This window comes from Natator depressus, chromosome 2, assembly GCF_965152275.1.
Source record: "Natator depressus isolate rNatDep1 chromosome 2, rNatDep2.hap1, whole genome shotgun sequence".
NCBI classification, from domain to species: Eukaryota; Metazoa; Chordata; order Testudines; family Cheloniidae; genus Natator; species Natator depressus.
The window spans coordinates 178,012,560-178,035,318 of record NC_134235.1 but is presented as its reverse complement, the minus strand read 5'-3'; the positions used below and the strand labels follow the sequence as shown (position 1 = coordinate 178,035,318).

Sequence of the window (22,759 nt, the reverse complement as noted above, 5' to 3'; positions counted from 1 at the left end):
CATTATTTTCAGTGTCATGGATTGCAAAATGTATAGAGCATTTACGCTCTCCTGGTATAACTAAACAGATAGATACATTGTGCTTCATACCAACAATGCGTTTGGACTTAATTTTATGATAGTCTAAATAGCACATCACATGGTAAAGTAACTACCTACAGTCACAAATGAAATACCAGGGTTGTTCTGACATTTGTAAAACCATTTACACAACATTAGGAGAGCTGTGTAACTGAACTGCATTCTCCAATTCATCGGTTCCTCTTATTATTTTATCTGGGATCATAATACACTAAGAACCACCCCATTCATATAATCAGATTGCACCATTTGAGAAGCAGTAACACAATTTTTAAAAAATAGTTGGAATAATGTGGATTACAGAAGTGTAAAGGTTGCTGGTGACCATGATTTCTTAAGGAAAGATTTTGAGTGAGAGAAAGATTTGTATTGGGGGTCTTGATTTGACAATTGATTTTTAAATATCAGAGAAAGACAAAAGTAGGCTAAACTTTGTTTAATTTTTTTTTAATCACAACTTCGTCATAAAAGGCAGCTCCAGATTCTGAAACATGCAGCACTGCTCACTGCCTAACTACAAAATTCCATCACAGAAAAACTGACATGAAAGCACAGCAAGAGAGTTTTTGAGATACCAGGCAATGCTCACAAGGTGTCTGAGATCAGTACCTGGGCAAAGGGCTTTAACAGGCACACTAAAAATAGTGTAACTATACGAAGATTGATATCAGTTTATACCCTAGAGTATAATTAAAACCACAGGCTTTGCCACAGAGACATTTGTAAAAACAGGAAATGCTTTTGGTGCGGAGCAATATGTAATAGTAATAAGAGAGAATAGTTTAAAAACAAAGCCTCCAGAAGAAAAAACAAACACTGCTAGGTATTGCTGTGCACTTGGCACTCAGATTTTGAAATTTCTATCAAATATTTACCCCGACAGGTACAGCTTTTCTGTTTTAATTCATTTGTTTGGGAAAACTATAGTCAACAAAAGATGCTTCAAAGAAACGCTTCCCAAATGAACACTCACATGAATAAGCAAGTTGGAAGGAAGTATAATAATGTGCGTATCTCACATTTATGACAGCATAAGTCACCTGCACACAATCCCCTTTCCAGGAATCATCCTCCTTGACAAAAATATATTAACACCATATAGTTCTCAAGACTTCAGATCACCAGACAAAAGACTCAGTTTGCCCCTATATCAGTACAGGATTTTATCTTTATTGTTACAATAGATTCACATGAAACAATACCAACCTTCAAAGGTGATTTCATGTAAAACTCTCTATTGCATTATATCTGTCTAGCCTATAATCTTGTAATGAGGTCTGAGAAATGAAAGTCAGCAATCCGAACAGCATTACTTATAACCCTGTTTCTTCAATCCTATTCAGTACAAAGACACACCACACAGCAGAAGGCACCACTATATTGACTTCTTTAATCAAACCCACAGTACACTTGCCTAACTTTAAAGAAAGCTAATTAAGGAAAAGCAAAATGTGTTCATGTCCATCAAACCTGAAAGATGTTTTCACTAATGCTTCTGGACTGTCCACAGGCGGTAGCTCATCTGCTAAGATTTCCTCCGGAGTCCTAGGATCATGAATGATGGTTGGCTTCTGCCTTTCTTTGAGATTATCAGTAAACCCACCAATAACGGTGTTCCATATGCAGTTTTGTGACTTTGACCCTAAAGAGAGAGAGAGAGAGAGAGAGAGAGAATGAATTAATCAGAGTGCTAACCTGTTTTCTCAGCAGTCTAGAGAAAGAAACATAGCAAATTATGTCTTTACCATTGGGTGTCTAGAATTTGGAGCTCTACCTACAGACTTAAGTCCAAAGTGGAAATAAACACTAACATTCAGGATATCATTTTCAAATCCTAACCTACACTGTCTTCTTTGATTAAAGATTTATTTACAAAACAAAAATAATTGTCAGTAGAAAGTATTCTTCCGTTATTCTTCACACTAGATACTCAAACTACAACTGATCATGTAATGGAACATGATTAAGTTAAGGGTCAGCTCAACACAAGACATTGGCATCTAATTATTATCTTCAGTACAATTAGTTATCGTGTTTCTAATTTATTAAGATTAGATTATAGACCAAAAATGTGTCTGTCTGAGGAACTAGAGCTAGTTGAAAAATGGATTTCTTTTAATGGAAAAATTTTGATTTTTTTCAGTGGCAATTCAAATACCAAAGTGTGTGTGAAAAATCAAAATATTCAATTTGGAAAAGTTGCTGTGATGCCTCATGGGAGTTGTAAGTCTGGTTCCTCATGATCCCACACTTCTCTATAGGCAAGGATCTGTGGTTTGACTACATCTCACATGATGCATCGTGGTCTCTCCCCCCCACACACACCTTGGAGAGGGAAGGCAATGCATCGTGGCAGTCCCTCACCATGATGAATCATGGAAAATGCCATCTGGCCTGGGAATCCAGCCCACAGAGGAGAACGGAGATATGTAGCCACTGAACTTCAACTCCTATGAGGCACTGCAGCAGTATTTCCAAATCAAAATATTTCACAGTTTTCAGCCAAAATATTTTGCTTTCCAAGTGTTCCGTTTTTTCAATAAAAACAGAAATTGTCCAGAGAGGAAAAGACACATTTTGTGAAAAATCTGCTTAGTTGAAAATCCTATTTTCTGTCAAAAAGCATTCTGACCAGCCCTTTGAGGGGCATTTTTAATATGTATGTTTATCTTCAGGAAAAAAGAAAAGGTTTATTACTAGATACATCACTAATCAATCTTTGTGTGACCAGAATATCTCAGAGATGAGAACACAGGCATCACCTAAAATTCTCAACACACATTTGTAAGCTATACACCTACTTCATTGCCACCTAAAACCCTAGAAAGCCATATGCTTGGCTTAGGGGGGTATGCGACTTTTCTCTCACTGTGCATATGGGAGAGGGTTTCACCCTTATAGTTCTTCTCAGTAGCAAAGTACATGTGAAAATCCCCAGATGTCAAGAGAAAAATGTGGCATACACTGAAACAGCTAAGCTACATGTTTAGAGGAATGTTCTCACGTAAATGCATTATGATTAGAGCTGGACAGAAAACATTTTTTCACAAAAGTTTCATGAAACATTTTTGTCAAAATTCCTTTTTGATGTAAGTTTTACATTCAGCTCTTATGCTGACATATGGCCAATGGCAACATTCCTACGCCCTCTCCACAGTGCACAGAATGCCAAATCAGGAAACGTAGCACCTAAATTCAGATCCCCAACATGCTACAATTAGGCCTTTTGGTAAAAAATGTAAAAAGTGAAAATATTGTGACATTCCACCACCTCTCAACAAAAAAATAAATAAATCTGTAATGGCAACAGTGTTTTGCAAAAAGGTTAGTTATTATAAAAAAAGGCCATTTTTCAAACAACAAAAATTTGTATACGAAAAATTTCTGTGAGCACTATTAGTTAAACATAGCACCTGCTTTTTAAAACAATATAATCTGATCATCTCTTCCATCTCCAGATTTGCCAGTCTTTCACCAACATTAAATTCACATGAAGACTTTTTTTTTCTTTTTTTAAAAATTAGACTTCAAGGCACAGCATTTCCCTATGTCAGGTCTTGCAACTTAAAAAAATTACAGTAAAATAAAAAAAACTTGGACAAAACTATGGATGAGATCTTCAAAAATGCCCAAATTACTTGTGCTTCTAACTCATTCAGCACTTTTGAAAATCTGATCTCTACTACCATGCCGAAAACCTGCTACATGCCAAGTTTCAGACAGCATAGGATGCTTATGGTTTAGTTAGCAAACCCAGGAAGAGTGGTGTATAACTGAAATTAGCTATAGTAGTGCCAACAGGCATCACACTATAATGATGTAGCATTAGCCCTACTGGATTTCATAGGATAAAAAGATAATTCCCTCTTCAGAATACCAAACCTTGCTGGTCTTGCTCCAGAGGCTTGTAACTTCATGCAAAATTAAAATTGGAGAAATGGGGTTCATACTGAAGTTAGCGACTCACTTTTATACAGCTTTTATAATGCTTTTGTAAGTTTCCAAGCATTCCTCTGTCATTCAGAAGCAAATTGTCCAGTAGCACTGACTAAAAAGCACATGACAGAACTAACAGTTCTTAATTAGTCCTGACTGTCTGTCACTATAATATATATAAAGTGGGCAGTAAAACATTGAATAAAGCACATCTTGCCACCCTACCTCCTGAGAGAATGTCACAGGGAAATATAGCATTGCCATAAATATAAAGGGAAGGGTAACCTCCTTTCTGTATACAGAACTATAAAATCCCTCCTGACCAGAGGCAAAACCCTTTCACCTGTAAAGGGTTAAGAAGCTAGGATAACCTCGCTGGCACCTGACCAAAATGACCAATGAGGAGACAAGTTACTTTCAAAGCTGGGGGGGAGGGAACAAAGGGTCTGTCTGTCTGTCAGTGTGAGGCTTTTGCCGGGAACAGAACAGGAATGGACTATTAGAACTTGTTAGTAAGCAATCTAGCTAGAAATGCATTAATTTCCTTTTGTTTAAATGGCTGGTAAATAAGCTGTGCTGAATGGAATGTATATTCCTGTTTTTGTGTCTTTTTGTAACTTAAGGTTTTGCCTAGAGGGATTCTCTATGTTTTGAATCTGATTACCCTGTAAGGTATTTACCATCCTGATTTTACAGAGGTGATTCTTTTACTTTTTCTTTAATTAAAATTCTTCTTTTAAGATCCTGATTGCTTTTTCATTGTTCTTAAGATCCAAGGGTTTGGGTCTGTGTTCACCTATGCAAATGGGTGAGGATTTTTATCAAGCCTTCCCCAGGAAAGGGGGTGTAGGGCTTGGGGGGAAGACGTCTCCAAGTGGGCTCTTTCCCTGTTCTTTGTTTAACACGCTTGGTCGTGGCAGCATAGGGTTCAAGGACAAGGCAAAGTTTGTACCTTGTACCAAAGTTTTGAGGTAGTTTTTAAGCTAAGCTGGTAAGAATAAGCTTAGGGTGTCTTTCAAGCAGGTCCCCACATCGGTACCCTAGAGTTCAGAGTGGGGAAGGAACCTTGATAAGCATTAATATTAATGTCATCTGTTCCTGTATACAGAGGATGACAGTTATGCTTTGTCGTTATTTGTCTTATCAAAGATGTATGCTGTTTTCACCCAGGAAAAGTGATATACAGGCTTTGTCTGTGGCCAACTAATTCAGAAGATACGAGCCTGACAGGAAGAACAACCCTCCCGCCTCCCTCTCCCCTAAGTCTTTGGGTCAGATTTTTCAGTTTACCCAGCAGAGCTCCCTGACCCACATGTTTCTCAGTCAGCAGCCCATACAACTTCCTAGGATATAATCTAGCTAAGGCTGGAGCAATAGCTTCTGCAATCGTGGCTGCTCGGGGGCGGGGGAGGGAAGAGAGAAGGGGGAGTCAGAATCAGGGATTTGTGGCACACACCCGCTGAGAAAATAATTTGGGGCCTCTCCTCTCTGAATATTCTTCCTCAGCCAAGTCTCAGATCCTGACCATCCCATGCTACCCTCTCAAGAGGAAAAAGAATTACATCTATTATAAGCTCTTTCGGACAGAGACTGCCTTTTTGTTCTGTGCCTGTACAACGCCTAGCACAATGAGTTCCTGGGTGGTTAGGCCTCTAACTACCTCAATTTTCAAAGGGTATTAAGTGTCTAATTGCCATTTGTGCCTAAAATCACCTCAAGCCAGATGCAGAGCCTGGAATAAAACCCAGGTGTCCCGAGTCCCAGTCCAGTGCTCTATCCACTAGATCACACTGCCCCTCAAACCTGCCTAGCCTACTATGTGCTCTCCCTAAATCACCCATCTCTAGTACCGGGTTTAGCAGGTCTCAAAATCCAACTGTTTGCATGAACAAAGTTTGGATCATATTATTATTTGGCCTGCAGTCCCTTCTCTCCTACCTCAGCCTGCAGAAACTTCAGCGTTGGATTTATTTCATCACAAATCACTTTTATAGTAATCTGGTAGAACATGGAAAACAAGTTTAACCAATGGCTCCAAAAAGAAGGAAAAGCTGAATTATGAGGGAGAAAACTTATTGAAACCAGAAACATTTAAACAGGAGAAAGAAAAGGTGCTAAAATTATTTACTGCATTTTGTACATTGTTTCCTTTATCTCCAAACCTGTCCCCCAATGGTAGGAGTCTCTCTCTTGCTGTTTATCTCTAGGATTAGAAATTCAAAAGTCTGATGAATTTCTATCAAGATCTACATGTTGGAGTAAGCCAACCATTAAGACAAATCTAATTCACTTCACTAGAGAGATGAAATGCCATGTCCACCCATCTTAATTGACTGTTCAGGCTATTCATTATACATAAACAATTAGGCTTAAGTGAACTGCAGACAGCAAAGGATTGTTTTCCCCTATGGCTCTTCGTGGTCAGACATCTGTCAGAATCTTTCAGTTGTCTGAAACGCTGAACGGTAAGCCTTATGGATTTAACTCCCTATAGCCACAAGCACAACTGTTCAAAGCCTAATGGTGCAACACTACTTCATAACAAAGATGGCATGCTGAGATGCCAACGATTGCAGCGATAAGAGTAGTAGCAACTTTCACAATAGTAGCTGATCGCTAAATATCTCTTTATACAATGAAACTTGGCATTGAAAAATACATAAAATTGGCTAACATGAGCCTGTAGAACAAATACAATTTAACTCCTCTTTTATTTCAAACTAATCAGCTCTGAAGGCCATGAATAGGCAGATCATCAGTGCCAGATCCTGTGTCTAAACTGGATGGGGCACAATTTTCTGGCCAGATGCAGGTGGCCAATGGCCCTATTTGTTTTTCCTCCATTATGTATAGCAACAGTCCTGAACTCAAAGCCTAGGTCCCCCAAATATATTAGCAATTTCAGATACAGGTCCACACTTCAGAGCTGGTCTCTAGCTCTATAAAAACCTGAATCCACACATAACTAAAGTTGTTGCTTTGAGACCATCTGTAACAATCCCACACTATTTAGATGTTCCTCAATTACCAGTCCTTGAACACTTTGCTTTTTATACCATTCAGATAAGATTTGTTTTTGTATTGTACTGCTGTGTGTGTTCACTTAAAATATGGCACCAATCAGGAAATGTGGAGTAAATTATAGTGTTATTGCTACCTCCCTATAACATTTGGAGTCACCTGTTGCTGCAGCAGACACTGACACAATTACTGCCTGATGGATCTCTCTATTTTTGCCAACACAGTTCTAGCTCTAGGTTTTTTTCACATCCTTATAGGAGTTACTGCCTTATACTACTCCTAATGAGGGGTAATCACCACCAAACTGATTGAGTCATTATATCTGCAGCCTGGCTACCAAGTTACAAGGTCAAACTCCTACCAAAAAAGATTTTTTACCCCTTTAATTAACCAACGTGAACCCCATCTCATGTCACCATGACTATCATCCAAAAGGACTAAATTGAGTTACTGTCTATGTTTTATTAATATTACTCTCCATGAGCCAGCAAATGGCCTTGGGAACTAACTCACTTCACATGGTCAGCAAACCATTGATTGCAGCAGGGGCTCCTATGCATGGCACTTACCTGAAGGCCATGAGTTGGCTAACAGTATTGAATTCAGTGGACACCATCTCTAAAAATGTGGCCTGACTGATCCAAAACTATGGGAGAACCAGGAACAGAACCCAGATTTCCTGAGGTTTAAGCCTATGCTTTATAGACAACCATCCTTTCCTTCATAAATTATGTAATTAAGGTCTAGTTTTGTACTGAAATGCCAGCTTAGCCCCATGTCATGACTTATGCTGGCCCCACTAGTAAAAGAATATTGAAGCATAAGTAAATGGTATCTCCTCAACCCAAAAACTCAGCCTCCGGTGATATTTGAATAGTAACCTACAATCCCAGATCACACTTTTTACCAACTATAATGAACAAAAAAGAAGTTTGAGAAAAAATTCAAAAAACTTTCGTGTTTTTCGTCTGCTTTTCTTTGCAGTTTCATCACCATTTGCTATTTTAGCTATGGACTAACAACGATTAATCAATGGAGTCCCCTAACTTAAGGCTCTGCTGTCTACAAATTTGGGAAAAATAAATCTTAAATCAAACTGACATGCCAGTACAATTTATTATTTTCTTACTTCAGTTTAGCCAGTTTGCTTTTCTGCATACATAGCAGTCAGTCTTTCTGAATCATTGTATCTGATATGATTTAGTCATGTTTCATCTATACAGTGTACAATATGCTTAGAGTGCCATCATGTGACTGTGTGGGAATACTGCACTACAGATCTATTTTCTTTTGATGCGCTCAATAAGAGGAAATCAATTTTCAACCAACATACATGTGAATGACCTTAAAAGTCAGATGTATTTATTTTTTAAATGGGCACCTAAGCTTTGTGTTCTCTGGGGCCTATTTGCAGGTGCAAAGGCAGGTTTGACACATTCAGTGTGTGTGCTGTATATTGAAAAGAAAAAAGTTTTTTGCCCACAGTGAGACACCAGTTTTCTGAAGGTGTTACCTATGCTAAGTATTGTACCCGCCACCGTGTGTTGAATGTTGGCAAATAATGAACCTTCTTAATAGTGACCGCAGTCTTTCTTCTGCCAAGTAATCACACAGCATCATAAAATTATACATAGTGGAGATGGAAAATTCCTATTAGGCCATCTAATCATCTCCATCCTACTTTCTAGTGCTTTGTCCCATCAAGTTTTAAATGGCCTATTGTGACCGGGAGCCTGGATGGACCGCACTGAGAATGCCATACACAGAGCAGACTGCAAGGGATAGGGGAGACAATCCCCCAAACTGGTGGTTTATTCTATAATTAGATTCATCTAGCCAGTAACAAAACAGCTTCTGTAATACCACACGGGTTAAAAAAACGTCAAATACAATCTCCTTTAAGAATTCCAGCCCTTGACTCCCATCTAGACAGCCAAGTCTAATATAGTGAGGGATTCCTGAAAACCTGATTCACCATATGGGAGGTTCACCAGTCCCAAAGGACTGGACACTTATCCCCAGATCAATAGGAGTCTCAGACCATACACAATAATCCCGCTGATGCCAATGCTTTAGTAACTAAAACTAAAGGTTTAGTAATAAAAAGGAAAAAGAAGAAAGTTGCAATTGGTTACAAGATTAGGTCAGTTTAATAGTACAGATGGTGAGGCTGCTGATTTGTAAAACTCTTTCTGGAATCAATTTAAATGGTTATAGTCCAATAGACAGTCCAGGTGTGTATATATAGTCTGTTCAGATTCTTCAAGGAGAATTCCAGGTGATCCAGAGTAAACCTGGAGACCTCAGTCTTATGCCTTAAACCTTCCCTGTTAAAGTTTAAGCAGACTGAGATGGCAGGATCAGACCGGGGCTTTCCTTTATAGCCCTTTAGCAACCTGACAAGCCTCTTGTCACAGCAAGACCTTCCCCTGAGGAAGAACAGGCAACGGTGGACCACTGCTTTGAAGCTAATCTTCAATTTCCTACATACACAGGTAAACTAGTGCATTCATTCACATAAGGGAATTAGAGTACTTTATTATAGCATAGGTTTCAGAGTAACAGCCGTGTTAGTCTGTATTCGCAAAAAAGAAAAGGAGTACTTGTGGCACCTTAGAGACTAACCAATTTATTTGAGCATAATAAGTGAGCTGTAGCTCACGAAAGCTCATGCTCAAATAAATTGGTTAGTCTCTAAGGTGCCACAAGTACTCCTTTTCTTTTTATTATAGCATAGAAAGTTAAGCTGAAGACAATGCAGATAATATTAGTTTCCTACAGGATCTTACATCTTTGATCTTAAGGTTAACTGAACCATCCTCATGAATAATAAGGCAATTAAGATATGAAAGGGAATTAGCATCTACAAGCTAATCTAGTTACATGGTTAAACTCCTAACAAGATATAGGTAAACACAGACAAATACACTTGGCTTCCACCCTTGATTTCTATTACTACAAATAAATGGGTTAATGATTGCTGGTCTAATATATGTCTTTGAAGTTTACAGACAAGTAGGTTGTTTTGATTACATTTTAGTGCCTCTTGTTAAATTGTTACGGATCATACACAGGTTGGCTGTCTGTCAGTGTCAGACCCATGTGTTTAGACTTTTCCTCGTAGCCCAAGGAAGTTATTCCCGCAGCTAAGAGATGCCCCTGTTTAGGATTCATATCTGACTCAAGTTTTCTTTTGCTTAATTTACACTCCCTCTAGTATCACAAACTGAGTGTATATATAGCAAGAGGTGCTGAAAGATTTACTATTTGGTTAAAAAGCATCCTTGCAATACTATTTTAGGGCCTGATCCAAAGCCTGCTGAAGCCAAAAGGACTTTCCATTGACTTCAGTGGACTTTGGATCAGGCAATTATTGAACATCTGTGTTTTTATAACAAAAGAGCAACTTGAAACAGGAAGGTAGTCCTAGAGCTTTAAAATTCTCCCTGCTCTGAAGAAGGAATTCCATTCAATATCATTGCGTTCTTGTAACAGACACTTCCTACAAGGTCAGGAGGAATTTTGAGGCTCCAGAACTCTATATTATAATGTAAGCTGGGGTGCCAAGACTGGCAGGCAATAGGAAGTTAATGAGATTTACCAGAGATGCATATATATGCAACACAGTAGGTGTAGAAGTGAATGAGTTAAAAATTGGTTACTTACGAGCAAATCGTGAAAGTGGTCGAGCATTTTTGTTGCCTGTCTCATTTGCAACTGAAAAGAGAAAAATATTATATTAAAATTTGTGGGTCATACTGGTATTTTCATTAGCATTAGACAATACCCACATGTAAAACCTATAACTAGGGCCGTACCAATTTCACGGCCATGAAAAACGTGTCACAGACTGTGAAATAAGACCCCCATGAAATCCAATCTCCCCATGCTGCTGAGCGCCTCAGCCGGGAGCTCCTAGCTGCTAATCCAGGCCAGGCTAGGGAGGGACAGGAGATGTCCTTCCCCTGAATGGCCGCTCTCAGTGGGGAGATCAGACTCCACCTCCAGAGCCAGAGCAGAAGTGAGGATGGTATACAAGGAAGGGTGTCCTTTTGTGAGGATATCTGGTCCATGCTGCTTCCAAGCTGGACTGGAAATACCAGTCAGAACAATCTTTTCCTTACAGCATCAAATGCAAGAAAAACTAATTGTGACAAGAAAGCGGTTTCATAAACTTCCATGAAGACAACACAGTATGTTGAAACAAAATCTTTTCAAAAAAATATCCAGTTTCATTTCAGGTTTCCCCTCTTATTCTCAAGTCTTTTTACATTTATCAAAACTGGGATAGCACGTGTTATCTAAATGCTCAGAAAGATTACAATGGAGTTTATGGGCAACTATAATTCTCAAATTAGCCAGCAGATGGTGCTATTATGATGAATTATACTGTATAATCCCTTCCATTTGATTTTCAATCTCTCTCAGTAAAGGAACATGTATAAAAGCAAGGTGATGAGCACAGGGGAACTTGATGCTGATTTCTAATGAGAACTTTGCGGCAAGCCTATCAATTATTCCTCCTTATGAGCATTCATGAGAGCAGCCCAAGAGAGGGGTGTGTAGAAACAATCTCAGATTTGTTAGGATTGCATCTGAAAAATGGAAAGGGATGGGAGAGAGAGAGTGGAGAGGAGTTCTCTCCTTTTTTTGTGTTTTTTATAGTGTATAAAATTCTCAGAGGTGTTTTCCCCCTCACATGTTTTTCACAGTGGAAATTCCAGTCTTGTTTCCCATATTTTTTCCTGAAAGACACTCTGGAGAACTGAAGAACTGGAAGGTTTGTGTCATTAGAAACATTATGCAAATGAAACCTTTGTAACTAAAGAAGGGATTTCCCTCTCCAGAGTGTTTGAAGTGCTTTGCGGTTTGTTTTATTAAGGACTTGTCTTCACTACCATGCGACATCAGCGCCAGTGCATCGATTCAGCAGCACAGATGTAGCACGTCTGTTGAAGACGTACTACACCGATGGGACAGCTCTCTCCCGTCAGCGTAATTACTCCACCTCAATGAGAGGCAGAAGCTGTGTCAGAGGGAGACCATCTCCTGCTGACATAGCAGTGGAGACACCACTTTAAGTCGATGTAATTTACATTGCTCAGAGGGGTGGTTTTTTCACACCCCTGAGCAATGTAAGTTACATTGACCTAAGTGGCAGTGTAGACAAGCCCTAAACACTAACTCAAAAACCTGACAAATGCTTGGGGAGGAAGAACATCTTTGTTAGTCAAATGTGGGAAAGAAGTTGACTTTTAAAGGTCTAAGAAAGTAAGTCACCATGCACACCCAAGGAGATTGCGTGTATTTCTGTGGTAACATGTAAGGTCATGTCACCTTTAAGTCTATTTCTTCAACCACAACCTACCCCTTTTTATGTTGTGCTCTCGGCTGATTTTTAAAACCAAGCATAAGCCTGATGCAATTCAAAATAATGTGGGTCCGATTTTCATATGGTGTGATCAATAACTCTGAAAATTAGCCCCTAAATTCTGAATGCTCATTTGAACACCAGAAACAAGTAATTGGACACCTAATTTGAGGCTTCCATGTTTGCAAATTGGACTGTAACATACTGTAGCTAAGAATGATGTCTGGATTTACAATTAAAAAGCCAACTACCCTTTTAAAATAGTGTTAATGCTACCACTACAGCAATAAATTCCAAGCAAACTGGGGAAAGTCCCAGAATGACACTACTAAATTGCTACAGCTCATGTAGAAAAGAAAATATGGCATTTTGGGATCTATTCCATTAACATTAATAAGAGTAATGCACATACAAATGGTTTGCAGTTTTCAGATAATCTCCTCCCAGAACCTAATATGCAAATCATGAGGTAATATTTACTTCATTATACAAAAGTGACATTGATGAATGATGGCTGAGGGACTCCAATTTAGAGTGTGAAATCCTTGCCCTGAAGTCAATGGCAAAACTCCCAGGATTTCACCCTCAGATTTTTATTCTACTTTGTTTTTTACTACTTCTATCTTCTGCATAAGGAAAGCTGGTCCAGTGGTTAGGGCACTAACGGAGAACTTGGGATACTCTGTTTCAAGTCCCTGTTCTGATATGGGTTTCCTACATGACCTTGGGAAGGTCATTTAGCCTCTCTTTGCCTCAGTTCCACATCTGTATAATGGAGATAATAGCACTTCCCTACCTCACAGCGTTGTTGTGAGGATAAATACATTGAGATTGTGAGATGTCAAATACAGCAGTAAGGGAGGGCCACATTAGTAGCATAGATACACCTATAGTAATTTAGCTTCTATTGATCTCAAATCCATTCTACTCACTCCCCAACAGGTGCAGAAGTCTTTTAGTGGCAGAACCATTGCACAAGGTGAGGAAGAAGAGGAGAAGATCTGGGGATATCACTAAATGGGTCCACACTAGTGTAGGGCCAACTATTCACAGTGCCGCTTTTTCTATTCACAAATTATCAAACAGACTTTTAGGACCAGATCTTTAGCTGGTGAAAGTCAGTGTAGCCCTACCGACTACAGGACAAATACATCAATTTACACCTGCTTAGGATCAGGGCTTTAGACTGTACAAAAATATTTGTTGTTCAACAAATGGTTATACCAATGTAATACTGCCTATGGATAGATCGCAGTTGAGTTGGCACTGGGACTACCACTTCCATTATAGTGCTAATCATATTGCACAGTATTTGTGCCATGTGACTGGATACCTAGATCACATGGTCTTGTTTTGGTCTCTAATGGATGACGTGACTAGAGGGCTTTCAAGATGGTATTTACACTGTTAGTGCAAACACTCATAGAATTTTCCTTGTGCAGGCCTTCAATTACAATCCTAAACAGTTTTTGTGCTAAGCTGTGCACATATGCAGTTGTTCCTTAACTTCTGCATTCTACCCAGAGGTGGTTAAATATCAGTGCTCGCTTTAGTATTACCTGTGTAGTTTATAAAGCAATTTGGGTTCTTCCTTAAGACACAAAGAGCTGCTATAGACAGTTAATGTACAATAAGTTATTCTCATTACAGTGAAAATTGAGCTAACATTCCCCTGCTATCTATGGTCATCTGTCTTAATGGGCAGCAAAATATCAGTTCCAATCAGAGTCCCTCATATCAAATGCACTATGTTTCGCAACCACTCATCACAATGTCCAGAAGTTGTACCCTTTCAGGTTTCAGAGTAGCAGCCATGTTAGTCTGTATTTGCAAAAAGAAAAGGAGTACTTGTGGCACCTTAGAGACTAACCAATTTATTTAAATTTAAATTGGTTAGTCTCTAAGGTGCCACAAGTACTCCTTTTCTTTTTGTACCCTTTCAGTTTGTTATTATTGCAATAGTAAATATATAATATGCATAGTTTGTTCTCAGACTAAAATAGACTACTCAAATATATGTGCATTGTATGCCAGTTTAAATATTAAGCCAGTTCTCAAATTTTTAACTTCACTGGACAAGTGTATTATCTCCTTTTTTTTATTTAAAAAAGTAGCAATTTCAGCAGTATACCTCCTCAATCAATCAAGCTGTCAAAAGTTCTTTGTCAAAAATCTCTAGTACAATTCAAAGAAAAAAAAATACCAATTTGTAGTAATAACTCACTCAGACTGACAGATGAAGACAACTGCATATCTTCCCCACTCTGCCATTTAACAAATGAGATGCCAACAAAAGCCACAAATCACTTTTTCAAGAACTAAACACAAAAATATTAGACATGGACACACTGCTTTAAATAAAGCAAGAACTCTTCACACATACACATATAAGCACACAATTCATGCAAAATTTGAAAAGAATTTTCTTTGAAGTTAAAACACCCTTTTTCTCATTTTCATTCACCTCTCCTTAAAAGCTTGCCAACCGCTTGATATAACTACATAACTTTTAACAGTTAGTATTGGAACTAAGTTATTTCCTAGAATAATAAGTATAGGGAAAATACAAGGCAATACTGCAGACATAGAGATAATCATTACTAGTTATTTTAGGTCATACTGGCCAATTTTTCAGTAACCAGGACCATAAGTAGAAGAACCACAATATGATTTTTTAAAAAAAGCTATTCTTGTGGAATTTCTGATCCAACCAGAAGCATATGAAATCTCATGAGACAAATCGCTCTTTGTGCAATTTTCAGTCCAGTATTGAGACCAAAGCAGCTGATATCTTTCAGATAACCATGGAAACTTTAGCTGAACGGAACCTCTAAAGCTTTTGAAGTTCACCCATCACTACTTAAATTCCACGCACATGATCCATGGAAAGCTAAGTGAACTGGTCCCACAGGTCTCTGAATCAAAGAACAGTTTGTTCCCTACCTAACTCTACCTAACGTTGTTAGCTCTCCAAGGATTCCTTTTGTGCTCGAGTACAGTACCATTCAATAATTTCAGCAATTCAATATATGAGCTGCATGGACTCTACTGTAGCCAGCATTAAAGCGGGTGGTGTAATACAGGAAAAGGAGTCAGCAGAGACACCACTAACTTACGGAGAAGTGAGTGTTGAATCTATGTCACATGCTATTTTTGCTGATTAAAAAAAATGTATATCAGAATAATGCACACCTCTATGGACTAAAAAGCCTGCTCAGTTTATTAAAACTTAAGGTATTTAAATGGAAAAGGCACAGCATTAATTTAGAAGTAAAGTGTGCGTTGTAAATGGCTTGTCTAGTTTTAGTAAAATCCAGCCACGAGGAAGTTTGTGTGGAAGGTTGGTTTTTTATGAGAGTATCCATTTTTGAGAGCTCATTCTTAATCTTTCCCTGTTTGCTGTAGAGGATGTTGATCAGGTGATTCCGCAGTCCACACAAACTTCCTCGTGGCTGGATTTTACTAAAACTAGACAAGCCATTTACAACGCACACTTTACTTCTCTACATATCTATCATCAGCATTAATTTAATTTCTCATAGATTTAATCATTATATAATATTTTGCATTTCCTCAATGCTTTCCTTTTGAAGATCACAAATCACTTTGTAGACATGGTTCCACTTCAAAATACTCCTGTAACAGACAACTATTATCTCTATGTACAAATGGTGAAAGTCTATCTCATGTTTTCAAAACCAATTCTAAATGTGTCTGGGAAAATATGTGCAGGCTCTCTGCTTAGCTGCCTTTATGCGCATCACATGCCATACCTGCTCAATCATTGGAAGAAAACTGTCAAATATGTTAACAGATTAAATGTTTTCCATATGAAAGGAAATTAAACTGTAGATCAGTCAGATTCCTGAAAGAAAGTTAATTTACTGTGGAAGACGCTTTGCTCCCTCAGGTAACTTAAGTGTGCATCCTTGAAAGCACATCCACGGACTCTACAAGCACGAGATTTCACATCATCTGTGTTCCACTGACAAACATGAAAATGTTTTCAGAACTGAAAGACTAGGAACACACAATAGAAGAGTAGCAGAGAAGCAAGTCCAGGATACGTGTAACCGGATAAAAGCAATTAATTTATTTTGTGCCAATTTATCCATTCCCCACAGACAGAGTCAGATTTTATTTACTGGCTTGCCTGAAAAAAAAGGGGGTAGGTGTAAACCAATGTCTATTACAGACATTCTATGAGCAGAAAGCCTCCCAGAGCTCCAGGCATACGTAAGGAGATGCCTACTGGTACAGCCCTTTATAGGGTGGGGACTACTTCCACTTCTTTAATCCCCAGTGTCATAAGCCCCTTTCGAGAGTACAAAGAGAACAGAGTGTGCTTCTCTGAGCATAGGGACTGGAAGTGCGGCGGGCTTTTATACACAGGGAGTTGAGGGTCCTTTACAGTTTCCCCCTCCCACCCTTCACACCTGCATAACAGCCGAACACAGTCAGTCTATTAGTAAATATTCTAAAAATCTACTGACATTTCAGGACAATGTAGTGATGAACAGGAAGAGGTCTCAAATCACACAGAGACTGAAAGCAAGAGAGATGATTTTATTTAAAATTCTAGCATTACTACCATAGTAAATGTGCCTAGCCCAACTCTTATTAGAATCAATGGAAATACTCCATTCCACTTCCAGGAGATTTGGGTCAGGCCCTAGGAGAGTAGGGCTCTGAAATAATTGCTCAGCCTCACAATTTCAGGTGTTTACTTCAAATTTATTTAACACAATCAGGTTACAGCACACTAACAGCTGTTTGTGTGCCTTTGGGAATGCACTAATCTGACATCAGTAAATAAGAAACATTTCCACTGTACAGCCTCATACACTGGATGATCACTGTATGAGACAATGAATTTCAAGTGGTTCAAGATGCAGCTGTTAACTTAAGAATGAAAGCAAGAGGAAAAAAAGCAGATTTTTCCACTGTCATGCCTGCAGTTGGCAAAAAATGAAACAAAACATTGTCAAAAAGGATTGCAAGAAATTTTAGGAATAGGACTCCAATTAAAGTGTATTTGTAGTCTGACATTGTGGGTAGAGCTAGCCAGGAAATGGAATATTTTTTCCCCCGTGGACCACTTAAAAAATAAGGTTTGTCAAAATTTTCTATGGAAAATTCTAACTTTTTTCTCAGAACACTGAAAATGAAAAATTTTGACCACTGGTCAGCCTTTATGTAGAGTTAATTTCACAGCACTCTATCAGCCAGCAGCACTTCCAGGCACTTGGAGAGAAAAATCCTTGCTAAAAAAGGGATACTACCTTGTACTTTCAGAGCATGCATCTCTACAGCCTTGAACATAGTGTAGTCTTTGCACCTGTGCTATAAGTAGAAAATGCTACCACGAGCACAAGAGCAAGGGGAAATATTATGAGCTGGTGGCATTTTACACCCTCACAGGTGCAAATGATGACACAAGGCAGTGGAGAATAAGGCCCTTAAAGTACAGTTCTGCTCTGAAAAATTAAAGTGATTAAATATGCTCAATAAATACAAGCACAATGCTGCTACATCCTCATTGTATGAGTATCCTTTGCTCAGCAAATAGTAGATCAAATCTGGACAATCTGGATCCTGGTTACAGTAGTACTAAAGTGGTACTTGTTGGTTCTTCGCTTTCCATCTTTCAACTCAGTGTTGAGGGGCTGTCAGTTGAAAAGTGCTTGATAAAAGTCAGTAATAGAGGATTTCGCGGCCTGTCACAGAGTCAACATTATCTGTCTCCAAGAAACGCATATTGATTCTTTCCTTGCCAGTTGGTTGACAATAAGAGGCTACAACATTCTTCATGGAAATATGACAGATCCATTTATATGAAATCAGATACTGATGATATGGAGACCTTACCAAGTACTTCGCCTCACTGGGACGTTATAAAAAAGACTCACTCAATTTAAAGTTGTGAATGTTTAAAAACCTCCTGATGAACCCTGGAATGCCCTACCTTTACCAATACTTCAACATCCCTCCATGTTGTGGACTTCAACAGCCACCACTTTTCATAGGGCTACAGAGAATATGATAAAAATGGACTGGCTCTCCTAGACTTCTATAAATGATCTATCTCCCCACTCCTCCCTCCCTCTAGGCAGTCAATCACCTTTTTCTCTCCAAACAGTGGAAACAGGGCTACTCTCCTGACCTCAGTTGGGTCACTTCAGCAGGGAGCCAACTGTTATCAGCCTCTTGCAGAGTTCTTCGAAACCTCCCACACAGTCAGCACCCTCCCACCCCCTGCCTATTCTTACTTGGATAGAAATGATGATCCACAGTAAGCGCTGTCCCTTGATTGAGGTGGAAATACAGAAGAGCAGACTGGAAAAAATACTCAGAGCTGCCTGAGAAGTATATAGTGTGCCTGCCACATAATACTCTTGTAGAAAATGCCTACACTTGCATCTACGAAGCAGTCTACAAAGCAGCCACTAAATCCAAAAGACTTATATACCCTGCTTAGATGAAGAATGTCCAAAACTTCTGAAGCGGTATGAAGCATTGGGTGACTCTGAGATAGCAAACTGCCTAACAGAAAGCCTCAATGCCCGGTGCAGACAATGTGGGGAAGAAGTTGCATCAAATATGGACATAAAATATAGCAGAAGAGCATGCTCATTCACAAGGAAGCTTGGAGAAGCACAGCAAATACGACAACAACCAACGGCAGCAACACACTAATGCAAGACTTCTTTAGAACTCAGAGAGAAGACAATGGACCTGACCTCTTGCAGCACTAAATGGAAGACCCAAAAGCAGAGCAAAGTCAGGTAGCAATATTGTGACAGAATACACCCCAGGATTCACCCCTAAACGCTACAGTATTGTGTTCATCTTTGTTCAAGGTATCCTTGTACGGTATCATTTGAAAACTCAATTTGCTGATCAGTACTGTCCCGATAAAATGTGTGGCAACATTGTATGTGAAGTTACAAGATTTCCCTGTATGATGTTCAAAAGTCACGTAGCACCCAATTGGTCTAACAGGCCTGTCTTGAACAAAAGTGTATATATGCCTTGATTTGCATTTGAGCCGTACGCAGAGTTATCAAGCAGCAACCGGAAAACAAAGGAACCTCAAAACAGGTGAAAAAGAAAGAGCAGAGAACACCCTTCCACACTGACTGTCTCTAGTTCCAGCTGGAAATGTTTTTTAAACGGGGGAGACAAACACTCCAAGACATTCCTCTCTCTCTCTCTCCCTGCCCATTGCATTCTCTACGCCTGAGAAGACAAAAGGAAACAGCCATTGAAACTTTTGGGAGAAAAGGTCCCGACCTGAAGAGTTTGGTCAGTAACCTTGCTGGAAGCATGTGGTGAGAAATTTTGGTTGAATCTAATATAGTTTATTAAGTTAGGCATTTGTAAGGGTTTTATCTTTATTTTTCTTGTAACCTTTTCTAACTTTTATGCCTCAGTACCTGTACTCACTTAAAATTTCTTTTTGTAATAAACTTAATAAACTTGTTTTACTATTTTATTTAATCCAGTGTTTTTAAGTTGAATTGTCTGGGTAAGTCTATTTAAAATAATAAGCTTAAAGGAATAATGGACTTAAAATATATGTACTGTCCAGGAGCTGACTGGGCAGTACAGAACATATTTTCTGGGGGGAAAACCAGGACTGAGGGTGTGTTGGTGTCACCCTGCACTATAAGCAAATGCCAGTGAAAGCCAGGGTGAAAATGGCAGGCTGCAGTTACACCGACACTCAGAGTGTGGCTTGAATGCTGAAAAGCTGTTTGTGAGCGGCCCAGGTGGGAGCTACTTCAGCAAGCCGTTGTAAGGCACCCAAGTAGCGGGGCAGGAATGACACAGCCCCCGCCACTGGTCTGAATTGTTCCCCAGGATGTCACAAATATGTATCTGGCACACACTGGAGTAATTTAGTACTAAAACAGATTATTTTGTAAATTAGATGGCTTAGTCCATTTGCATCAATGACAAAAGCAGGAAAGCGGTTACTAGTGTGGGTTGAAAGCCAATTGCACATGAGATGAAAAATTGAACTACATTAACTAAAGTCAATGAACAAACATTTTCATTTGCTGGAGGTCCCAGCAGTCTGAGAGTAAGGAATTAATTGCATGTTTTCATCATCAACTAATCCTTTAGGCTCTCAAGATAATAGCAGAGATCTGTATACAACAGAGAAAACAACACATTCCGCAGGAAGATGTCAACTGACAAAGGTGGACAAAAGGAAACTATCAGTTTCACAGTGAGATTTCAGTCATCAGCTGAGGAATTTTGCTGCATCCAGGAAACTCAAAGTATAAAAAACAATATCTCTATTTCTTTCCAGATTTGGTATTTTAAAGAAATATCCTCTTGCTAGTCTGAAAAGCATCCCCCCCATGTTGAACACTGAGATAATCCTATTATAACTGATCAAAATAAGAATTAAATGGAGAAATAAAAGGTATCACCAAGATATTTTTCAATTCTTGCCTAAAATTTGGTGCTTAAGTCTATATTTAGGCATCTAAATTAGTGGCCTGATCAGCAGAAGTGTTGAACATGCAGCAGCTCTCACTGAAACAATGAAAACTGCTGGGCATGCAATACATTTTATGAAAAGCAGAGATGCATAGTTGGGACAGGATGATGAGGGGCACTACCTAGTTCTCAGTGAATAAAGGTTTAAACTTCAGTGTTCCCCTCTCCTTGCATGAGAGCTCAGAAAAAGGGCTAAAACAGTAGTTTCCTGTGAGGTGGGAAGGGGGAGTATCAAGTTCTGCACCAGCAGTCAAAGACCCCCAAGCTGGGGAGCTTTTCTGTTTACTTTCTCCTTACATTAATATATAATATGGCTGGCTGTGTGTGTGTAATAAGTTAAATTAATATGTGTGCACACACAGTACATAAACACACACACACACACACATATACACACAAATACAAATCACTCGACCATCTTACACTAGCCTTTGTGTTGCACTGCTTACAATTTTGCATTTTCTTGCCTGTACTGACCCAAAGGCAAGCCTTGTGTTGCTGAGGTCACGTTGATTGAACAACTCAAAGATTATCAAAATATATAACAGAATCTTTTAGTTCTGTGTCCAAACAAATGGAAAACCATGCTAGATGGATGCAGGGGTGAAAATGAGCCGGTATGGCGTACCGGTAAGAAGCCAGTATCAGCCTGTACGCAGCCCACATTAAAGCACTACCATGGCAGCGCTTTAAGGTCCCTGCCCCTTGTGCCTCCCCTGATCAGCGGCAGCTTTTGCCAATAGACCATCAGACAAAGGGCAGGGACTTCCCCTCAGTTGTGAAAATGCAACTACTGTGGCCTGTGCCTACAGCCTTCATCTGCCTCAGCCTAGCCTCCCAGCTCCCCCTTCAGAAACTGACAGTCTCCTCTTTTCCAATCACCACTGAATTCAGGGGTCACACCACATTCTTCCTCAAGACTGCTTCTTACTAAAAGGAGTTAGCCCCAGGGTAAAAAATTACCCTCCATTACCACTCTCTCTGGCAGGTCCATAAAATAGGACTCTACTTTATTGTCCCTTGATTCTCCTCTGACAACTCCTGCTTAAGATGTGAGCAACATCCTTTGCCTCAAGCCAGGATGTCAAGTCCAAGGCTGAGCAGCAGGGAATAATAAAATCTAAAAGTCTCTGAGGGGCTTAAACAGAAACTTCCCAATGAGCAGGATATTCCATAATTGGCCACAAGGGTTTTTGGTATTTTCCTCTGATGCAGCTGTTACCAGTCACAGTTAGAGAGAGACTAATGGACTAGATGGAATACTCGTCTGCTCCACTATGTTTTTTACATACGAATTGCCATTCACTTAGTGTTCTTTAAACCTCAGCTGTTTATAACATGTAAAATTTACAAGTTTATAACATGTAAAATTTTAACACTACACCATTTTAATTCTTGAAAACACACTTTAAGCAGCTAGAGTAGATGCAAAGAAAACTGAATAACTCAAGAAAAGTAACCACATAACTGACATTGAGTCACTCTTCCTATCTTGACTTCCCATTGACAAGTCAAAAGATATTGCAGACTATCATATTATTATTTTCTGGTTATTACTCATTTTATGATTAATCCAAGTGAATTTTGCCTTATTGAAATTCAGTGTGATGCTGTACCGTAGCATCACAAAGAATTCTAGGGAGAGTCTCACATTTCTAAATATACTCAATCTGTTCCTTCAGAATAAAAAGTCAGATGAGTTAGTTCCAGATGGTGACCTTTGGATAAGCAAAGTCATTAGAAATCATGAACCCCAGTGAAGCATGCTGCAAACATGGTATTAGGCTGGCCTGCACAGAATACACACAGGTGCTTTGTTTCCCACATGTTAGTGGA

General features: G+C 39.1%; 1 protein-coding gene across 4 annotated transcripts in view; it reads right to left on the bottom strand.

Annotated features, from left to right (window-relative positions):
• PDE1C (phosphodiesterase 1C) overlaps positions 1-22,759 on the bottom strand; it is a 426,361-nt gene that overhangs the window by 369,603 nt on the left and 33,999 nt on the right. For all 4 annotated transcript variants that reach the window (XM_074945378.1, XM_074945379.1, XM_074945381.1 and 1 more), the window contains exons 2-3: positions 10,705-10,755; positions 1,552-1,723 (exon numbers count right to left, since the gene is read on the bottom strand). In XM_074945378.1, the coding sequence (XP_074801479.1) occupies positions 1,552-1,723; positions 10,705-10,755 (223 nt within the window). The remainder of the gene's footprint in view (positions 1-1,551; positions 1,724-10,704; positions 10,756-22,759) is intronic.